Source organism: Vicugna pacos, chromosome 9, assembly GCF_048564905.1.
Source record: "Vicugna pacos chromosome 9, VicPac4, whole genome shotgun sequence".
Taxonomy (NCBI): domain Eukaryota; kingdom Metazoa; phylum Chordata; class Mammalia; order Artiodactyla; family Camelidae; genus Vicugna; species Vicugna pacos.
Genome location: NC_132995.1, coordinates 17,573,990 through 17,592,283, shown reverse-complemented (window position 1 = coordinate 17,592,283; position 18,294 = coordinate 17,573,990). Strand labels below are relative to the sequence as shown.

The window sequence follows — 18,294 nt, the reverse complement described above, 5'->3', positions numbered from 1 at the left end:
AAGAGGGGTGGGGTCCAAGCTCCGCAGCTGGAAAGCCTGCTGGACCAGGATGGGGAGATTTGGAAGCTGTCCCACTACACGGATCAGCCTTTACTGCTCGGTTTGGAGGATGGAGGCGCCCAGTCCTACGAGGCATACCACTCCCGTCGCTGGCAGGGTCCAAGAGTTAGAGTCCCTGGGTTCTGGCCCCTCCGCTTGCATGGACTTCGCGTGATCTAGGCCCCCTTTTTTATCTGAGCCTCAGTTTCCCTGTTCGTAAAATAGAGGAGGGTTGGATCTGCTGAGCGCTAATATTCCAGACTGTAATGGGATGTGGAGGAGGGGGAGATGGAGCCACACGTGACCTCCCCGCGCGGGGCCCCGCCTATCCCTGGTCCAGGGGATGGAAGCGCCCAGCGAGGACGGGCGGAGGTGGGCGGATCCTAAGAAACCCTACCCGGCCGCCTTCGGCAGCGGCTAAGGCGGAACGCGCGGCTCCGCAGCCGGCTAGCCGTGGCGACGGCACCGGAGGAGGATGGGGACCACAACCCGGGATTCGCAGGTGGCCACAGTGGAGGCGAGGGCCGCCCAGAGATTCAGCTTGTGACTACGAGCGCACCTGGGGAGGATGGACGAGGGGACGGGAGACAGCTAATGGGGCTGCCTCTCCGCCCCCGGTCCGCAGAAGCGCACGTCGTGGATCCTGAGCGGCTCTGTCGACCGCAGCGGTAGCGTCAAGCTCGTATCGGGCTATGAGGAGTGCGTGAGCCGCCCGGCCCGAGGACGCCGTCGGGGCTGGCTGCTTCCTGCTGCGCTGAGGGCGTGAAGCTAAGAGGGGTGCAGGCGTCCGGGCTGCGCGGGAGAGTGGCGACATGGCAAAGGAGGAGTGCAAGGCGCTCCTGGATGCGCTCAACAAGGCGACCGCATGCTACCACCACCTGGTGCTGACCATCGGCGGCTCCGCGGACTCGCAGAACCTGCGAGAGGAGCTGCAGAAGACGCGCCAGAAGGCGCAGGAGCTGGCGGTGGCCATCCGTGCCCGGCTGACACCCCCGCTGCGCGACCGGGGCCTAGGCGCCGAGGAGCGCGCTGAGTTCGAGCGCCTCTGGGTGGCCTTTTCCGGCTGCCTGGAACTGCTGGAAGCCGACATGCGGCGTGCGCTGGCCCTGGGCACGGAGTTCCCGCTGCACGCGCCCAGGCGGCCACTTGTGCGCACGGGCGTGGAAGGCGGCGCTTCGGGCGTAGCGGCGCGCGCCCTGAGCGCCCGGAGCCTGCGGCACGAGGCGGAGCGTGACTTCGACGTGGAAGACTTGCACCAGCTGGAGCGGGAGATCCTTAAGGTGGGCGAAATGATCCAGGACATGGAGATGAAGGTCAACGTGCCCCGCTGGACGGTGCAGGCCCGGCAGACGGCGGGTGCCGAGCTCCTGTCCAGCGCTAGCGCCGGCGTCTCTTCGGTGGGCGGTGTGTCCGTACAACAGCGCACGGGGCCTTGCGACCTGAGTAAGGCCCTGGCCGCCACCATCTTCAGCGCCGTGTTGCTGGCGGCTGTGGCCTTGGCCGTGTGCGTGGCGAAGCTGAGCTGACCCACACTCGACGGTCCCCCGCGGCCACCGCTCCCTCCCTGGAGGCACCCCTTCGGGAACGACCGCCACCGCCTGGACTTGGGATGGTAGTGGGATCTGGCATGTTTAAGGGAAGCGGTTCTAAAACCCTGTGTGTATATGTGTATGTGTATACGCGCATTTCAAGCACACATCTGTCTGGTTAGAAGATGGCTTCCTCTTGCTGGCCCGGGAGGAGTTAATTTTGCGCGGGCCACCAGGGCATTACCGCTAATGTATGCAGAAGCTTTATCCCCTATTAATAGAAAACCGTCCACAGTGACCCGAGATTCCTCCGAGTTAATAGGTTACCGCCTGTGCTGCTGGGGCGTGTTTACACTGAGTCTGAGCTTGGTGCCCCCACCCCGTGCAGAGTGATTCCCATTCTCTGCTTGGGGCAGTTTGGAAAAGAGGTTGAAGGGAAAATAAGTGAAAAGGTGGCTGTGTTTGACGGGGTGGAGTGTGTGTGTGTTTGTGTGTGTGTGTGTGTTGGTTTTGTTTCGTGGGCAAGAAACAAATTGCAGTAAGAGGTAAGCAGTTTTTATAACCTTAATCCTTTGGGGCCTAAGCTTAGGAGAGTGTGCAAATAGAAGTTCATGCAAAGTGCTTTCTTACAGCACACGAGTACACACTTCTGCGCACATTTGCCTATTGAAAAGGGCTCCGCCCAGTCAGCCAGGGAGGGGCGCAAGCTTTGGGAAGGGCCACAGGCTATCTCAACAGGCGCTTTCTCCTTGACAGGGGCTTATTTTTGTTCCAGAACTAGACCAGAGTTTTTTATCCTCCTTTGGGGGAGGGCCGGGGAATCCTCTTTGGAGCCCTTAATCCTGTCTATCCCTTAGAATTTGCTTGCTGGCCAGTAGGAGAGCTGGCTTGGGAGGGATCTGCACAGCTCCCTGACCCTGACACTGCCCCCTGAGAGGGTCAAGTGGCATCACTGGAGCCAATTAGCCCTGAGACTGGGTTGGAATGTAGCAATTTTAACTTTGAATTTAAGAAGCATTTTTTTAAATAATCATCATTTGAAAGAAAAATCACATGACCACATTGTGTGCTATCAAAGATGGGGTTTTTTTTTTAACATTTTTAAATTTATAATCATTTTACAATGTCTTGTCGAATTCCAGTGTAGGGCACAATTTTTCAGTTATACATGAACATGTATATATTCATTGTCACATTTTTTTTCTCTGTGAGCTACCATAAAAAGATGGTTTTTTAAATAAAGGACATTTGGCCAGGAATTCATACTGGTGCCAATGAGTCAAACATAGTGTCTTCACTTATGTACTTAGGTTACTAAACATACATCTGCATTTTTAAAAATCGATCTTCTTAAGGCAGGAGATCATAGCATAAATTATTGGAACCACAGACATAGATGACAGAAGTCAAGTGACCTCAGCCTCTTGTGGGCAATAAATCAGGAAATGTGGTAAACACCTTAGGTCCCAGGCAGGAATTTGCCTGAGTAGCACCATCACCTCCTACCTGTGGTCCAGAGAGCACATTGTTGGGGAAGAAGGGCTCAGAAAACAGATGCATTTAACTCTAAACGTAACTTGGGATGAAACCTAGAGATTGATTGCTGAAAAGTGATAAAGAATTTCTTTTTCTCCTCTGTTACCTGAGAAGAGAGAAATGGGACCAGAAGGGAACTGGCAGTTTTTCACAAGGGCAGTTTGGAGGCCATGGGGCAGAAGCAGTTAGCAGCAATAGTGCTGTCTGGGCACCCAGTCCTAAGGGGCACCCCCCCCAGCCTCATTTGCCCACTCCTCCTCCACCTCAGCACACACATTCCAGTCCTATGGATAATGAAAGCACAGAATCTGTGTCTATAATAATGGTTTTAAAAGACCCACAAAGTCTTAAACTGATTACAAGTTCTACAACAATATCTAATAAAAGGAACTCCTGCCTCAGCCAGTCTGGGTGACTCTAAATTGGGCCATGTCAAACTTCTTTTTGCACCTGCCTTCCCAAGGTACCTTCAGAAATGACGTAGAAAGGTTTCTAACTCCCAGCTCCCTCATCCTACACACAACACAACATGGAATTGCTGTCACCTTCCCCAAAGTCTCATCTCTCTCAGTCAAGAGAAGGCTGGGGCATATTGTGACCCAGTGTTGGAAAATATCCCTAAAAACCAAGCCCTAAATATTTTCCTTACGTTTCTAAGACCGTGACTCCCTGTTCTTATCAAGGTGTTTTTGTTCGTGAAAAAAAAAATTGTCCATCAGAACCTATTAGAAAAACAACCCACCAGAAGTTGTGTAATCCATAGGGAGCAGTTGGGACAAACAAATGTCTTTGTTTTCACTTTTTCCAATCACTCGGCAGAGCCTTGGATATTTACTTATATGTGCGATCACATGTGTACCTGATTCTGGGAGTCCTCTGCTCATGGAAATTCATGATAAAATGTTGCACACACATACACACAAGGCTTAATTACAATACACATATTTATCCTGTGGACCTGCTAACCCTAAACAACTCTTGGAAAATTTTAGGCATTAGTAATATTTGGCATTATGTGGAGGTGTAACATTGCCTACTAGAACTTTTGCTATATTATGTGAGCAAAATCACTTTTGGCTTGAGTAACCATAGAGTAATCTCTAACAATATCTCTCTGTTCTCACTTCTATAAATAATTCCACAGATTGTTTTCTGGTAGAAACCTCATTCAATTTAGATGTTTGATATCAAAGTTATTAATTTTCTAAAACTATCTGATATGATCTTACACCATGATACAAGTGATTTTAAAAAGTTCCAAATGTTTAATATAGGGTATATATGATGTGGTCATTGTTAGAATTTTCTACAAGCTAAAGGCTAGATCTTTACCTCAAAAGTTAAGTGCTATTATAAATCTCTTGTAAATACCTGTAAAGAGAAAACCTTGGCTTCTCTTCTGGGAAAATAGCACAGCTTTATCTGAGTCTGAGAAGATGAAAACTTGGAAGGTCAAGGCATTTATCATGGGAACTTTCAACTATTGTCATTAGGGAAAAAAGAGAAAAGAAAAACAAAAAACTTAATGTTTGTAGAAGAAAGAAATGCCTGGCAAATTCTTTTTTATGTGCTCTAAGAATGTATGCTTTTAAATGCCACAAGGGAAAACATTTTTGGTAAGTCAGGTTAGAGAAGAAACTTCCTGTTTGACCTGTTATAGTAAGCGCTGTAAAGACGTGTAATGTTGCATGACTAAGAAGCAATTTTGGTTGAAGGGAGTTCTGGTTTGCATTAGGAACCTGATAGTGCTACATTTTCCTTTTCAGTGTGCAGGTTGATGCAGTTTTAGCTACACAGTTGATTTTCAGAGTGCAGTTCTCTGTTCTGTAATGAATGGTTGTTAAGGGTGTGCCAGCCCCATAGTGTGAGCGCTGTATGTCAGCCTGAGAAATAAAAGCAGTGGAGGACTCAAACCTCTGTGTTCCTTTGGGGAGTGCGTTCTCCTGCAAGCCAGGACCAGCTGTGATGGCAGAGGCTCTGCCTTTCTCTCCAAGTACCTGAGACGAGTCACTGACCTCCCTGTGCTTCACCTGCCTCATTTGTGAAATGGGGGAGGGGGTTTCCTGACTGACTAACTCAAAAGTTCCCTTCCAGAGCTTTTAACAGAATGCAATTAAACAAGAAAGGGTTATTTTGTTTGGATTGGGCGGGGAGGGGCTGTTACTGTTGGTTTTGGTACAAACTGAAATCAAATCTGACAGTTTGGAGGTTGTTGTCTAAAATTAATCTGTTGGTAAAATTCCATATGAATTTTAAAAACCAGGATGAACTAAGCTTACTGTGATTTTGGTCCATCTCAGAATTAGTGGCTGGGGTTAAAAGCAAATTTGTGCAAATGCTACTTATTTATAGTAATTTAAATTCAGACTCTTAAGTCTGAGTCCAAGAAAGCCTAGTGTGTATTAAACAATTTGTTTTACCCAAGCAATCTAAACTGACTCTGGTAAATTACAAATGTGAAATCGTGTCATTTGTCATGGAGGTTGGGAGAATCCTATTCTGTATGTAGCCTGGTACCCTCAAAACTATAACTTCATTGGCTGCCTGATGTTGGGAAACTACCACAGCATGGGTTGTTGTGTATGTGGCATCAGTTCTTAGTTGGAATTAAGGGCTTCACATCTGCTGTTTGAATGATGCTTCTAACCGAAATGGTTATTAATAAATAACAAATCAAAGATAACATGCAGCATTTATAACTTAGTTGGAAAAGGCGGTATCAAATGATTCAGCTATCAACTATTATGTTTTTTTTTAAATATTCTGAACCTTCTTCATGTACATTTGAATTGAAATAAATGTCCTGGTAACATATGTACCCTTCACAGATTTAATTATTTAGAGATGTTCAGAAATACTCCAGGATTATAAATCTCCAAGTGCTTTTCTACAATACAATTATAGTCATCTTTTAATGCAAGATGGAATCTGGGAAGAAAGTAAGTCTCCACATGAACCATCATTGTGGTCAACATAGACCAAAGTCATGTTCAAGTACTGCTTCCTTGGCTGTTAGGAACTGACCAAAGGTGCAGGGACTGACCACATGCTGCGGCCCTGTGTCCTTCAGGACAAGATGGATTTCTGGAAAAGCATTCCTCTCTTTGATTTACTTTTCATCTCATTCCACAGAGGATTCTGGGTTTTCACTGTAGTACTGTGAGATCTTGGGCATCCTTCTTTGGTGTTTCAGTTTAGAATTTTATAATCTTAAGGCTTATATGACAAAGGTAAATAAGCCAAATGAGAACTCCTGTTGGCAAAATGATTTTTAAGAGCCCTTTTAATATGCTGTTATCCAAAAGTAAATGTGAATGTCTTTTGTCTGCAGGTATGTTAGGCATATAGAAAAGAGCTATGAGGAAATACACAGACGTGAATGTGTTTAAGGTGGTGGGATTATGAATGGTATTTTTCAATATATTCTTATTTCATATTATATTGTTTTTACAATAAAAGTTTGAATGCTCTTACCATCTAGAAAATGCTGTTGTTATTCAAGTGTAAAGTTTAACAGTTAGGGTCTCAATTATAAGAAGCAATTTCGGAACCTTCACGCCAAAGGCAAAGCAAAACACTTTTGGAATCTTAACCCCAGGTAATGAGAAGCATGTTTTGAAATGCTTCAAAGCATTTCAAAGACAGAATAGTATCAAGGTTAAGAGTACTGACTATAGAGTACAGTATAACTTGACTTCAGATCTGATCTCATTAAATAAGTTCCTTAATCTGCCTGACCTCAATTTCCTTATCCTTATAATGGAAGTAATAATCAAGTAGACTTCATAGGGATATTGAGCTAAGACTTTTTTCAGGCACAGGGCTCAATAAATGTTGGCTGCCACTGCTGCGATTATAATAAGACTTGAGAAGTCCTAAAATTGGGTGCTTGGGCGAAAGAAGCAATACATATGAAACATTAACTTTCTGCAACTTAGGTTGAGTCTGCTAAAATTCAATCTGAAGATTAAAACTAGGTACAAATATCAAGTGAGAGAAAGTGTGTAATAAAAGGGTCAAGGTTACAGAGGGAAATTCAGGTTGGTCTAGAAACTGGAATCTGTACATTTTTTTAAGTCAAATTTATTAAGGTAAAATTTAAATACAGTAATACTCAGCCTTCTTAGGTGTGCGGTTCTGAGTTTTGACAAATGTATACAATCATGTAACCATCGCTGCAATCAAGATAAAGAATGTTTTCATCACCACTCCGAAGTTCCCCCATGTCCCTGGAAGACAGTCCTTTCCTCTCACCCAGAATCCTGCAACCACTGATCTGATTTCTTTCCCTATACTTTTGCCTTCTTTAAAATGGCACATAAATGGAATAAACAGGTTTTGGTTTTTTTTGAGAAAACAATGTTGGGAACCTTTTTAAAACGCTTCTAAGAAACATTTTGAGAAATCATTTTTATATGGTGATTCCTGGGACACTGGATGTTACTGGTCCTTTATAGGTGAATTTTGTTTAACTGCAGTGGCATGGCTTAATTTCTAAGCAGGTTGAACAAACTCTCCTCCTACTGTTGATTCTCCAAGCTGAAGTCATCTCTCCCTATGGCTAGCCCTGCATTCTCTTCCTTTCCTTTTCAACTGAAAAACCCGATAAATTAAGTACCAGAAATGAATCTGGATTCACTGAATTAGAGATTGAAAGCAAAGCCTTCTTGGAGCTATGGGTAAGAAGCGCCATGACATGTTCGAAAAGTTTTTTTTTTCTTTAAGGATTATGCATGTTCTGATAAATGAAATAAGGGTATTTCTTATTGTAAGGACAGCTAGGGAGGACCCACTGAACATAAGAACGAAGAGTCAAGTCTCCTTACCTATGACGCAACCGTTGTCATAAACAAAGTGACTCATCCCATGTGATCAAGTGGCACCTGGTAAGGCCTAGGTAGCTGGCACTGTGTCCCTGGCAGAATAGGACTGGGCAGGGCACTCAGAGGACATGCTGATAGGTTTGGAGGCAGATTCCAGCACTTGCCACACATGTGACCTTAAATCACAGTGAACTGTTTTCATATCTCTTGCCCATTTTCTACACAATTGCAGGGGTTTTTTCTCAATTTTTTTCTACTCAATCCTTTGTGACAGGCATTACAGAGACTTTTTCCCATGTATCATATCTTAGACTTTCTTATGGTATCTTTTGTCATAATAAAGTTATAAATATGAAGAATGTGTCAAATTGAACAATCGTTTCCCTTATTGCGTCTAGATTTTGAGTCAAAGAATATAGAGGAATTTACCTGTTTTCTTCTAATGCTTAGATAGCTTCATTTTTTATTCACTGTGGTAGCCAGCTTCCAAGATGGCCACCAATGATCCCCACTTCCCAGTATTTTCATGCAGTCCCCTCCCACACTGAATAGAGCGGACCAGTGTGTAACAATAGGATATTGTGGAAATGAGTGTGACTTCTGAGGCTAAGTCAGAAAAGACATCATGACTTCTTCCTTCCTCTCTCTCGGATCTTTCTCTCCGGGTAAGTTAAATGACAAGTCTCCAAAGACATCCAAGGAGCCCTATGGAGAGGCCAACGTGGTGAGGAACTGAGGCCTCTGGGCAACAGCCAAAGGGAAATACAGCCAATATTTTATAACTATAAAGGGAGTATAACATTTAGAAATTGTGAATCACTATATTGTACACCTGTAACATACAATATTGTACAGCAACTATATTTCAATTTAAAAAATTCTCACATGGAAGTGAAAATTACCAAATGGACCCAAGATACTTAAGGTCTCGGGTGTCCTGACAATAAAAGGTGTCCAGAACACAAGACAGGAACTTGTCTGGGGAGCAAGGATTCCAGGAAGACACTTTCATACTCAGGCTGTGCAGTGGGAAATTTATAATTTGGCACCTGGTTCATCCATCAGTTTCTCATTGGTGGGGTTCATGTGAGCCTGTAAAGCTCGGACCCCCACCCCTGCCCCCGCCAAAGGAAACAAACTCTCTTGTCCATCCACGGTTTAATGGAGAAAGTCCTAATCCTTAGGTTTGGCTGGGTAGGCGTCACCAGGTCTAGGTTTGCATCGCACTTTTACCTCGACAGATCATTCTGTGACCCTAAGCATTCTTGCTCTTGGCCGGAGGGTCCGGTGTGGGGCTGATGCGTCCCCCGTTGCAGGAGGCTGTGCCAGCCCTTGTCCCGCGAGACCTGGCTGGGAACAAGGGCTCTCGAGGCGGTGCTTCCTGGCGCTGGCGCCACACCCCCGCTACAGGCAGGCGCCGGTGAAGGCCAAACAGCCCGGGTTCACCGATCGCCAGAGCGCGCGTCGCCCAGAGTTCACCCAGCAGGACCCAGGCCTCTGTCTTCAAGCCCCAGGAGAGCTCCAGCCGCGCCAGAACCGGAGTCCGGAAGCGGCGTGCTGCCGCCCGCGATGAGCGGCCCCCTGCGGCCAGGCCCGAGCGGCTGGCGCCGGGCGGCCACCTTGGTGCTGGCGGCGGGCTGGACGCGCCCGGTCCCCGCCGCCCCATCGCGGCCCCTGCCGCCCCCCGAGGGCTTCCGGCTGCTGCTGCTGCAGCGCTCCGAGCGCCAAGGGTTCTTGCCCGGGGCGCAGGTCTTCCCGGGCGGGGTGCTGGACGCGGCAGACCGCTCGGCCGACTGGCTGCGCCTCTTCGCGCCACACCAGCGGCCGCCCCGCTTCGGCCTGGGCCCCGCGCGGCCGCGGCGCGCCGCCTTCCCGGTGCTGCCCGACGCCGGGCCCGGAGCCGTCGACGGGGACGCCGCGTCGCTGCCGGATGACGTTGCCTTCCGTATCTGCGCCATCCGCGAGGCCTTCGAGGAGGCGGGCGTGCTGCTGCTGCGGCCCCGGAGCCCCCTGTCCGCCGCGCGTGAGCCGGGCCGCGTTCTCGAGCCTCCGCCGGGCCTGGCCGACTGGCGCGCCCGCGTCCGCCGCGACCCGCAGCACTTCCTGCGCCTGTGCGCGCACCTCGACTGCACTCCCGACATCTGGGCGCTGCACGACTGGAGCGCCTGGCTCACGCCCTTCTCGCGCAAAGGCGGCCGCCGCTTCGAGACGACCTTCTTCCTGTGCTGCCTGCGCGAGCCGCCGCCGGTCTTCCCGGACCTGGTGGAGGTGGTGGACTGCCAGGTAGGGCGTCCTCACGGCGCAGAGTGGGGACGCCGGCCGGCGGCCCAGGCCCACCCGGAGCCTCCCGATGGGCAGAGCCCAGAGAGGGTCATTAGCTTGCTCAGGGCCTTACAGCCAATGAGTAGCTGAGCGGGCATGGGACCCAGGCGGTCCAGCAGCAGCCACCGGCCCAGCAGGCCAAGGCCGTGACTTGGGTGAACTGCTCTACTTTTCCCGGCTTCCCATTATATCTCATCGCCTCACGCGGTTTCTCCAGCGGGCTGCCCCTGGAGATCCCATGAGCTGTGCTGGTGCTGATCAGATAGCAGGCTCCTTCCTAATAAGCACTTTACACGCATTAACTCTTTTCATCTCCCACAGCAGTTTAATTGTTTCCGCAGAGGACGTAGTTGATACAATTCCAATCTCTTTAAATTTGAGACTTGTTTTATGGCCACGAGTATGGTCTATCTTGGTGACTGATTCCTCTGCACCTGAAAAGAATATGTATTTGGCCGTGTTTGATGGAGTGTTTGTAAAAATGTCAGTTGGGTTATGTTCCTTGATAGTGTCCTCAGGCCTTTCATATCCTTTACCTGTTCCATCCAGTACTGAGAGGAATGCTGAAATCTCCAGAGAGTAACTGTGGATTTGTCTTTTTCTCTTTTCAGTTCTATCAGGTTTTGCTTCATCTGTTTTGAAGCTCCCTTGTAAGCTTGATGGATTGAGCCTTTGGTTATTAGGAAATATTCTACTCTATCTCTTACAGTGTTCCTTCTTGTGAAATCTGAACTTTACTCTGGTCCTCATCTTGTCACTCTTTTCATTTGATTAGCAATAGCACAGCGTATCTTTTTCCATTCTTTACTTTTGACCTCTATCTTTATATTTTAAGTATGTTTCTTCTAGGCAGCATATAGTCTTGCTTTTTAATCCAAAATGACAATTTCTGCCTTTAACTGGAGTGTTTAGATCATGTATATTCAATGTTGTCATCAGTAAGGTTACATTCAAATCTACCATCTTGCTGTCAGTTTTATCTGTACCCTCTATTCTTTGCACTGTCTTTCTTCTTTTCCTGACTTCTTTCAGATTATTTGAGTATTTTTAGGAATCTGTTTTGTCTTCATATTGACTTATTAACTCTACTTTGTGGTTGTTTAGGGTTTGCAATATACATTATTCACTTCATGTGCAGTGTCAGAACTTTAAAACAATATACTTCCATGTCTCCTCTCCTGTCATTTATGCTTTTGTTGTCCTACATTTATTTCTGTTATACATTTTCCAGTACAGTCTGATTGTTTTTGCTTTAAACAATCTGTTAAAGACTGTGAAAATGAGGGGGAAATGTCTTTTATATTTACCTAAATATATACCATTCTTAGCACTCTTCATTCTTTTGTGTAGATTTAAGTCTGTGTCTGGTATCTTTCTGCCTAAAGAACTTCCTCGAATATGTCTTTTTTTCAGATCTTCTGACAATGAATCATCTAAATTTTATCTGAAAATACTTTTAATTTGCTTTTTTTTTAAGATATTTTGGCTGGGTATGAAATTCAATATAAATTAACAGGTTTTCTTTTTTTGTCAGTACTTAAAGATATTGCTTCATTATTTTCTAATTAGCACGGTCTTCTGTTGAGAAGTCTGCTTTGTTTCTTCGAGTTTTATTGAGATATACTTGACATACAGCATTGTATAAGTTTAAGGTGTACAGCATAATAATTTGACTTACATATATCATGACTTGATGACCACAGTAAGTTTAGTGAACATCCCTCATCTCATATAGATATAAAATTTAAAAAAAAAGTCTGCTTTTAACTCTCTGTTTCTCTCTGCATAATGTGTTTGTGTTTGTGTTTTTGGTGTGTGGCTACTTTAAATATTTCCTTTTATTGTTGGTGTTCAGTGATTTGATTGCAATGTGAATGGTTTTCTTCTTGTTTTGTTAGTAATTATTTGTTTCTTCAAATGTTTTTCACCTCTCCCTATTTTCTGGGACTCCAATTACATGTATGTTGGACTATTTGATATTGTTCCATAAGTCACTGGTGCCTTGTTCATCTTTTTTCAATATTTTTTCCTCTTTGTGCTTTATTTTGAATAGATTCTGTTGTTATGTTTTCAAGTTTTCTCCCTTTTCTTATATAGTGTCTAATCTGCTGTAAATACTGTTCAGTGTATTTTTTATCTCTAGAAGTTCTATTCAGTTCTTATAAAATTCTTTCTCTCATCATGTTTGTATTTTCCTTTACACCTTTGAGCCAATGGGACATACTTGTAACAGTGATTTTTAAGGTCCTTTTCTGCTAATTCCATCATCTCTGTAATTTCTGGGTGTGTGTCTATTGACTGATTTTTCTTCTAGTTATAGGGCACATTTTTCTGCTTTGTCATACATAGGTCTTACAGTTTTTGATTGGATATTGTTATTTTCAGGTGTGATTTTGTTCTGTTCCCTTGAAGACTTTTCCTGGCAGGAAGTTAAGTTATTGCAAGTTAACTTGCCTTTTGAGGTTTGTTTTTTAAGTGGTTTTAGAGTAGGTCTATAGAAGCTGTTATTCTCGGGCTAATTTAGCTGCACCTAGAATGTATGACCCTCTGGGGTCTTCTGAATACCTCTTATATTCAACAAGGTAGCTCCATTGTGGTTGGAGAGAATTTGAAAATGTCCTGGCCCTAGGTGAGCCCTGGGAATCGTTAGTCTTAAAGCTCTCAGATAATTGTTCTTTTCTCAGGAATCATTGTTTTCCAGTGTCATGTGGTTTCACCTTATCCATGTATCAATTCGTGTTTATAAAGACTCAAGGGCACCCTTTACAGATTTCTGGAGCTCTGCTGTGCAGGTCCCTCCTCTCAGGTACATTGCTTTCTCACTCTATCCTGTATAGGCCTTCCCAAACTCTGATCTCTGTCTCCCCAAGTCAGTGAGGATCCTATGCTCTATGACTAGCTTCTCCCTCCTTGTGCAGCAGTCTGGGGATTACCTTTAGGCAGAAAGCTTGGGCATTGGTGGTATTCACCTCATTGGTTTTTACCTTCTCACAAATCGTAATTCTGCATTTTTCAGCATCTGAAAATGGTGATTTCATAGCATTTGTCTGCTTCTCTGTTTACATTATGTTGGGCAAAGGTAATTCTAGCATGAGGTTCCAAGAAATGATTATGAATCTGGCCTATGCTAGTGGTTCTCAACAGGGTATGTTTTGCTCATCCCAGCCTAAGGTACATTTGGCAATGTCAGGAGACATTCTTGGTTGTCACAACTTGGACTTCTACTGGCTTCTCTTGGGTGGAGTCCAGGGATTCTGGTAAACATCCTCAGTGCACGGGACCACCCTCCCCCTCCCCCTCCCCCCACCACCCTAACAGAGTAATCTGGCCTAAAGTGTCAATACTGCTGAGGTTCAGAAACTGAGGGGAAACGGAGTTCAGAGCCAGCTCCCTCCCCTTGCCCCAAGTTTGAAGCCCAGATTTTTTTAGTTACAGGAGCTTCCTGAGTTTCCTCATCTGTAAAATGAGAGTGTGCAGGGCTGTCCTAAGGATTGGAAATATTTTATGTAAAGTATTTTGAGCAATGTTTTCCTAATGACAAGTACCCAACACACAGTAAGTTATTTAAGTTATTTTAACTTACAGTCTGGACTAACCTGAACAGGTTGAGTGGGTTGATGCCTGTTTATCTTCATTGTTATCACTGAACCCATGTGGGACTGACAAAGCAGAATGCTTTGTAAATAACTTAGGGATTGGGTGGTCCTTTGAGGCCCAAGCTTTGTTTTTCAAAATGTATCCTTGGCCAACTTCAGAATAATCCAAGGCGCTTGTTAAACATAGATTGCTGGGCGCCATGGACCGAAGATTTAACAGGCTTCTCAGGGGATGTTTAAGCACATACAAGCTTGTAAACCTTTGGCCTATAGGTATTCAAGGCAATCAGTTTCAACTCCCTGGTTTGGGATGTGAGAATCAATTTTCCCAGTGTAAATGGATATTTAGTGAACTAGTCAAAGAAAGCCCTTTTGGGGTTATCCCATATTCATTGAATCAGCTCTTTATCTAAATGTGTGTGGAAGGCAGGCTTGGGAAAGGGCACGTCATAGCAGTGAGTCCACTTCAGTTAAATGGATAAAATTGCCTGGTTAATACCCTGCAGATGTTACACTCCTAGGACTATAGACTGAGTCGTGCCTCTTGACCTTCCTGAAAGCATCTCATGCCCCTGACTCTTTACCTTCATTGTAATACGTGGCACACATCGTTACATTTTGGTTGCTGAAGGGCCCTTTGGGGCCTGAGAGAACATTGTCTTATCCACCATCGAATCCTCAGGGCCTAGTCAAGGTCCCCATTGATGGGAGGAATGAATGGGCACTAAATTCTCAATCTGCTATCATGAGTTTACACTTCGGTCTTCCTTCGGGAGTGACCAGACCACCTTGCCTTCTCAGCGTCGTCTGCCTGTTGTGCTGAACACTCCCCCACATCAGCCCTTGGTGATCTCTCCTGGTTTACTTACTAGTTCTCAGGATCATTGTCCCAATAATCCACCTCTGAAGGGAATCAGCCTAGCTTTTTTCACCGAATCCTTTCATGTTGTTTCAGAGGAATCTTAAGTCAGATCTTAGGTACCAATCTAAGGGTCTTAAATCTTGCATTGTCTCTGGGATAAACCTCAGGAAACCCTACCTTTGTCTTCCACAGTGGTCATCGCCATCAGAGGCAACCGAGAGTTTCACATCAAAAGAAATTTGGTTTGCACCCCCGCAGTTCTACGAAATAAGAAGACTGGAAAACTTCGCCTCTCTCTCTGACTTGCACAAGTTTTGCTTGGATCATGAATTAGAAGAGGTGGAGAGATGGATGCCGATCATATTAGTAACTGCTGATGGGATGATGCATCTCTTACCAGGTAAATCAGCGAAGCATCAGTGTTCTTGTTAGCATTCACATTTAATGCTCTGGGCCGAATGGCAGTATTGCCCCACACAGAGACGTGAATTACATTCTGCGTTGTACACACTACAGAGGTGCTAATTAAATAAGGTCATGGTCAACAAAACACCCATATTATTTGTTGTAGACAGAAATTCTGGGTATTTTACATACACTTACGTAAGTATATTTCCTAGACATTGACAAAGTTCTTTCTCATATATTATCTCACATTTTTACAGTTTAGTTTTGAATGATGAGAACTTGTAATGCATTAGAGAGTTTGTTGTTGGTCAGTTCTTGTTGAGTAAGAACAGGAGAGAAGTTTTGTGACAGCTTAGAGTGGAGTTTTGTGACCTGTCTTACTTATGGGTACTTGTCTTCAGTTCTCAGAACTGTGATTATTTGTTACTTATTCTATAGTGGGACAACTTAGCAGTTTTGATGTGTAAATCATAATTTCTCTAATTTAACCTTACAATGGTTAGAGCAGCCCACATTGAAACACCAAAAATATATGGATGTCAAGGCCAACATTAATATTGACTGGGGTAAAGAGAGTCATGAACTAATATAAAAAATTATAGTTTATGATGAAAAAATACCAGTCATAAATATTCATGTGCACAAAGAAAATTCTTGGCTGGAAAATGGGGAGCTGGGGAGGGTGAGGGGGTGGTATAAAAAAACACAAAGAAATTGAGGTACTCTCATAAAATTAGGATTATTTAACAACCATCTAAGTTCTAAACATGTGAAATAGATAAAAATACTGTTTTACATGTTAATATATTGGAATGTTTTATAAAATAACACTGGAATTAAATTACTATTTTTCAGGAGATGAGATGTACTTAGAAGATTCAAACTTTTTAGAAAATCTTATGTCCACTGAAAAAAAGAATGCCGAAATCATGAAGGAAGGGAAGAAGTTTCACCGAGTAGTGATTTACAGTCGTCATGATTATAACATCCACGTGACTATTCAGTCAAAGCATAAACACGTTTATCCTAAGAACTACGTAGTAAGTAAGAGCCGTTTGTAGAGAACTGCTTCTTTGTACGCTGGCCTACCCGAGGTTGTCCTCACGACAAATGAGAATTCACCAGACTTGCTTGGAACTTAAGGAACTCTGTGCCTATCTAAGTTCCAGTACAGCCTCTCATATTTCTAGTATTATGGAGTTCTCCTATTTTACTCTTTGAACCTTACAGTATCACACAAGTATAAAGTATTAATGATCTTGTTGCCAGAATGAGAAAAAAATTTTCACAAGGGTTTCCACTTCTGTATTGTTTTACTGTCAAAAGTTTAAGTAAGATATTCTACTGCCATTGTCTTAAGGAAAAAAAATTTTTTATTGAAGTATAGTCGATTTACAATGTTGTGTTAGTTTCAGGTGTACAGAGAAGTGATTCAGTTAAATATATATATGTGTATGTATGTCATCTTTTTCAGATTCTTTTCTATTACAGGTTATTACAAGATACTGAATATGATTCCCTGTGCTGTACAGTAGGTCCTTGTTGTTTGCCATTGTCTTTTAACTATGCAACTTTAACACTTTGCTTGATGTGCTTAGGAGATAGAGCCATGAATTCCTTAGACTTTCTACTAGGATAAATTTAAGGATGTCTGATTAGATTGTGAACTGAAGCCTGAGACAACCTTTAAGTGACAGTGTCATTATTTTCATATGACTTCAGCTTGATGATTAAGGTACAATTCTGCGTAAAACTAAATGGCATCAGATACTAGATTTACCAAATTGGAAATTACTTTAGTGACTATTTTAAAGAAATATGAAGCCATGACAAAAGCCATAATTCTCTTAACTAATAGAATACAGAGGTTAGAGAGATGTAGAACTATTCATTATTTAATAGTACGTATTAATGATGTTTATTTTCAGTATTTTTAATATAGAAAATTTTTTCACCTTCCTCTTGTGAAAAACATGTTTATTGGTTAAAGATGGGAAATAGTTAAGACTAATTCTATTTCAGATCTTTGACTATATTATGTATTGTACAATGAATTCTATTTTTCATGAAATGTTTTGGTTTTCCTACATATGAAATAGATGTATTGATAAATAAAGTTTATGTGGATTATTTAATCCTGACTGGTGGAATACGTCCAGATCAGTGGTTCTCACCCCAGGCACTTTTGCCCTTCGGAAGCATTTGGCAACGTCTGGAAACATTGCTGGTTGTCACAACTGAGAGTAAGATGCTACCACCACCTAGTGGGGAGAGGCCAGGGACACAGTTTAATATCCTACAATGCACAGGACAGCCACCCACGACGAAGAATCATCTGGCCAAGGTTGAGAAATTCTGATCTAGAGGAAAGTCTGTTGTCTTCAGTAAATGGTTCCAATATATAAAATTTGAGAACCACAAATACCATTGATATTCCATCTGGCTTCTGAATCTATAGTTCTCCTTACTGACTTTTCACCTGGGGCATAATATTCTTTCATTCTCACAGAAAATAGAATGTCATCGTCGAAAGAGACCTCAGTGAACATGACTTCGCTTGTGAGAAAACTGAGAAACAGATTCACACAGCTAGTCAGTGCCATAGCCAGGAGCAGGACCGGATTCTTTTTCCAGCAGGTGGCATATGTTGCCTGTTACCAAAAGCAGAAGTCTGAACACATATGCCCATCACATCTTGGGATTATAGTCACTAAGGAAACCACAGGACAGCCAGGCACTGGGTAGGACAGTGCTTTACTCACACAGAGGAGGCAGAGTAAGGTCAGCTGCTGAATGACCTCCGTAAGAATCCAAAACTGGGCTGGCATCAATATTTCAGGCTAATATGTCTTTGTCCTTCCAGTTCTTTGTTAATAAAAGTAAAACAGGAGTGCCCTATAATATGAGAGGATGCAAATAAAAGGAGACTTCTGAGGGATAATTTGGGGGGGCAACCTCATATATGGGTACATAGAGTTATTTCATAGTTTCTCCTCTCTCCTCAAACCCCTGTTTTTTCAGCCTCTCTGCAGCTTCTGACAGTTTTCCACTCCTGCTTGTTCCCCCTTAGCCACTCCTCCTCTGTCTTCTTTAATTTCATCTGTAACTGACCTTTAGATGTGAGGGTTCCCTAGTACTTGTTCTCAGACTCTCTTCTCTCCTAGGGTGATGTAAGTGAC

At 43.9% G+C, this 18,294-nt stretch overlaps 2 protein-coding genes across 2 annotated transcripts; both read left to right on the top strand.

Moving 5' to 3' along the window:
- Positions 1 to 10: 10 nt before the first annotated feature.
- RGS9BP (regulator of G protein signaling 9 binding protein) lies at positions 11 to 5,787 on the top strand. The gene has a single exon (XM_015246064.3). The coding sequence runs from the start codon at positions 852 to 854 to the stop codon at positions 1,563 to 1,565; it is 714 nt and encodes a 237-aa protein (XP_015101550.1). The 5' UTR covers positions 11 to 851; the 3' UTR covers positions 1,566 to 5,787.
- Positions 5,788 to 9,314: 3,527 nt separating this feature from the next.
- Positions 9,315 to 17,250, top strand: NUDT19 (nudix hydrolase 19). The gene is made up of 3 exons (XM_072967274.1): positions 9,315 to 10,210; positions 14,900 to 15,107; positions 15,971 to 17,250. Exons 1-3 carry the CDS (start codon positions 9,497 to 9,499, stop codon positions 16,174 to 16,176), a joined length of 1,128 nt encoding a protein of 375 aa, XP_072823375.1. The 5' UTR covers positions 9,315 to 9,496; the 3' UTR covers positions 16,177 to 17,250.
- Positions 17,251 to 18,294: the final 1,044 nt, after the last annotated feature.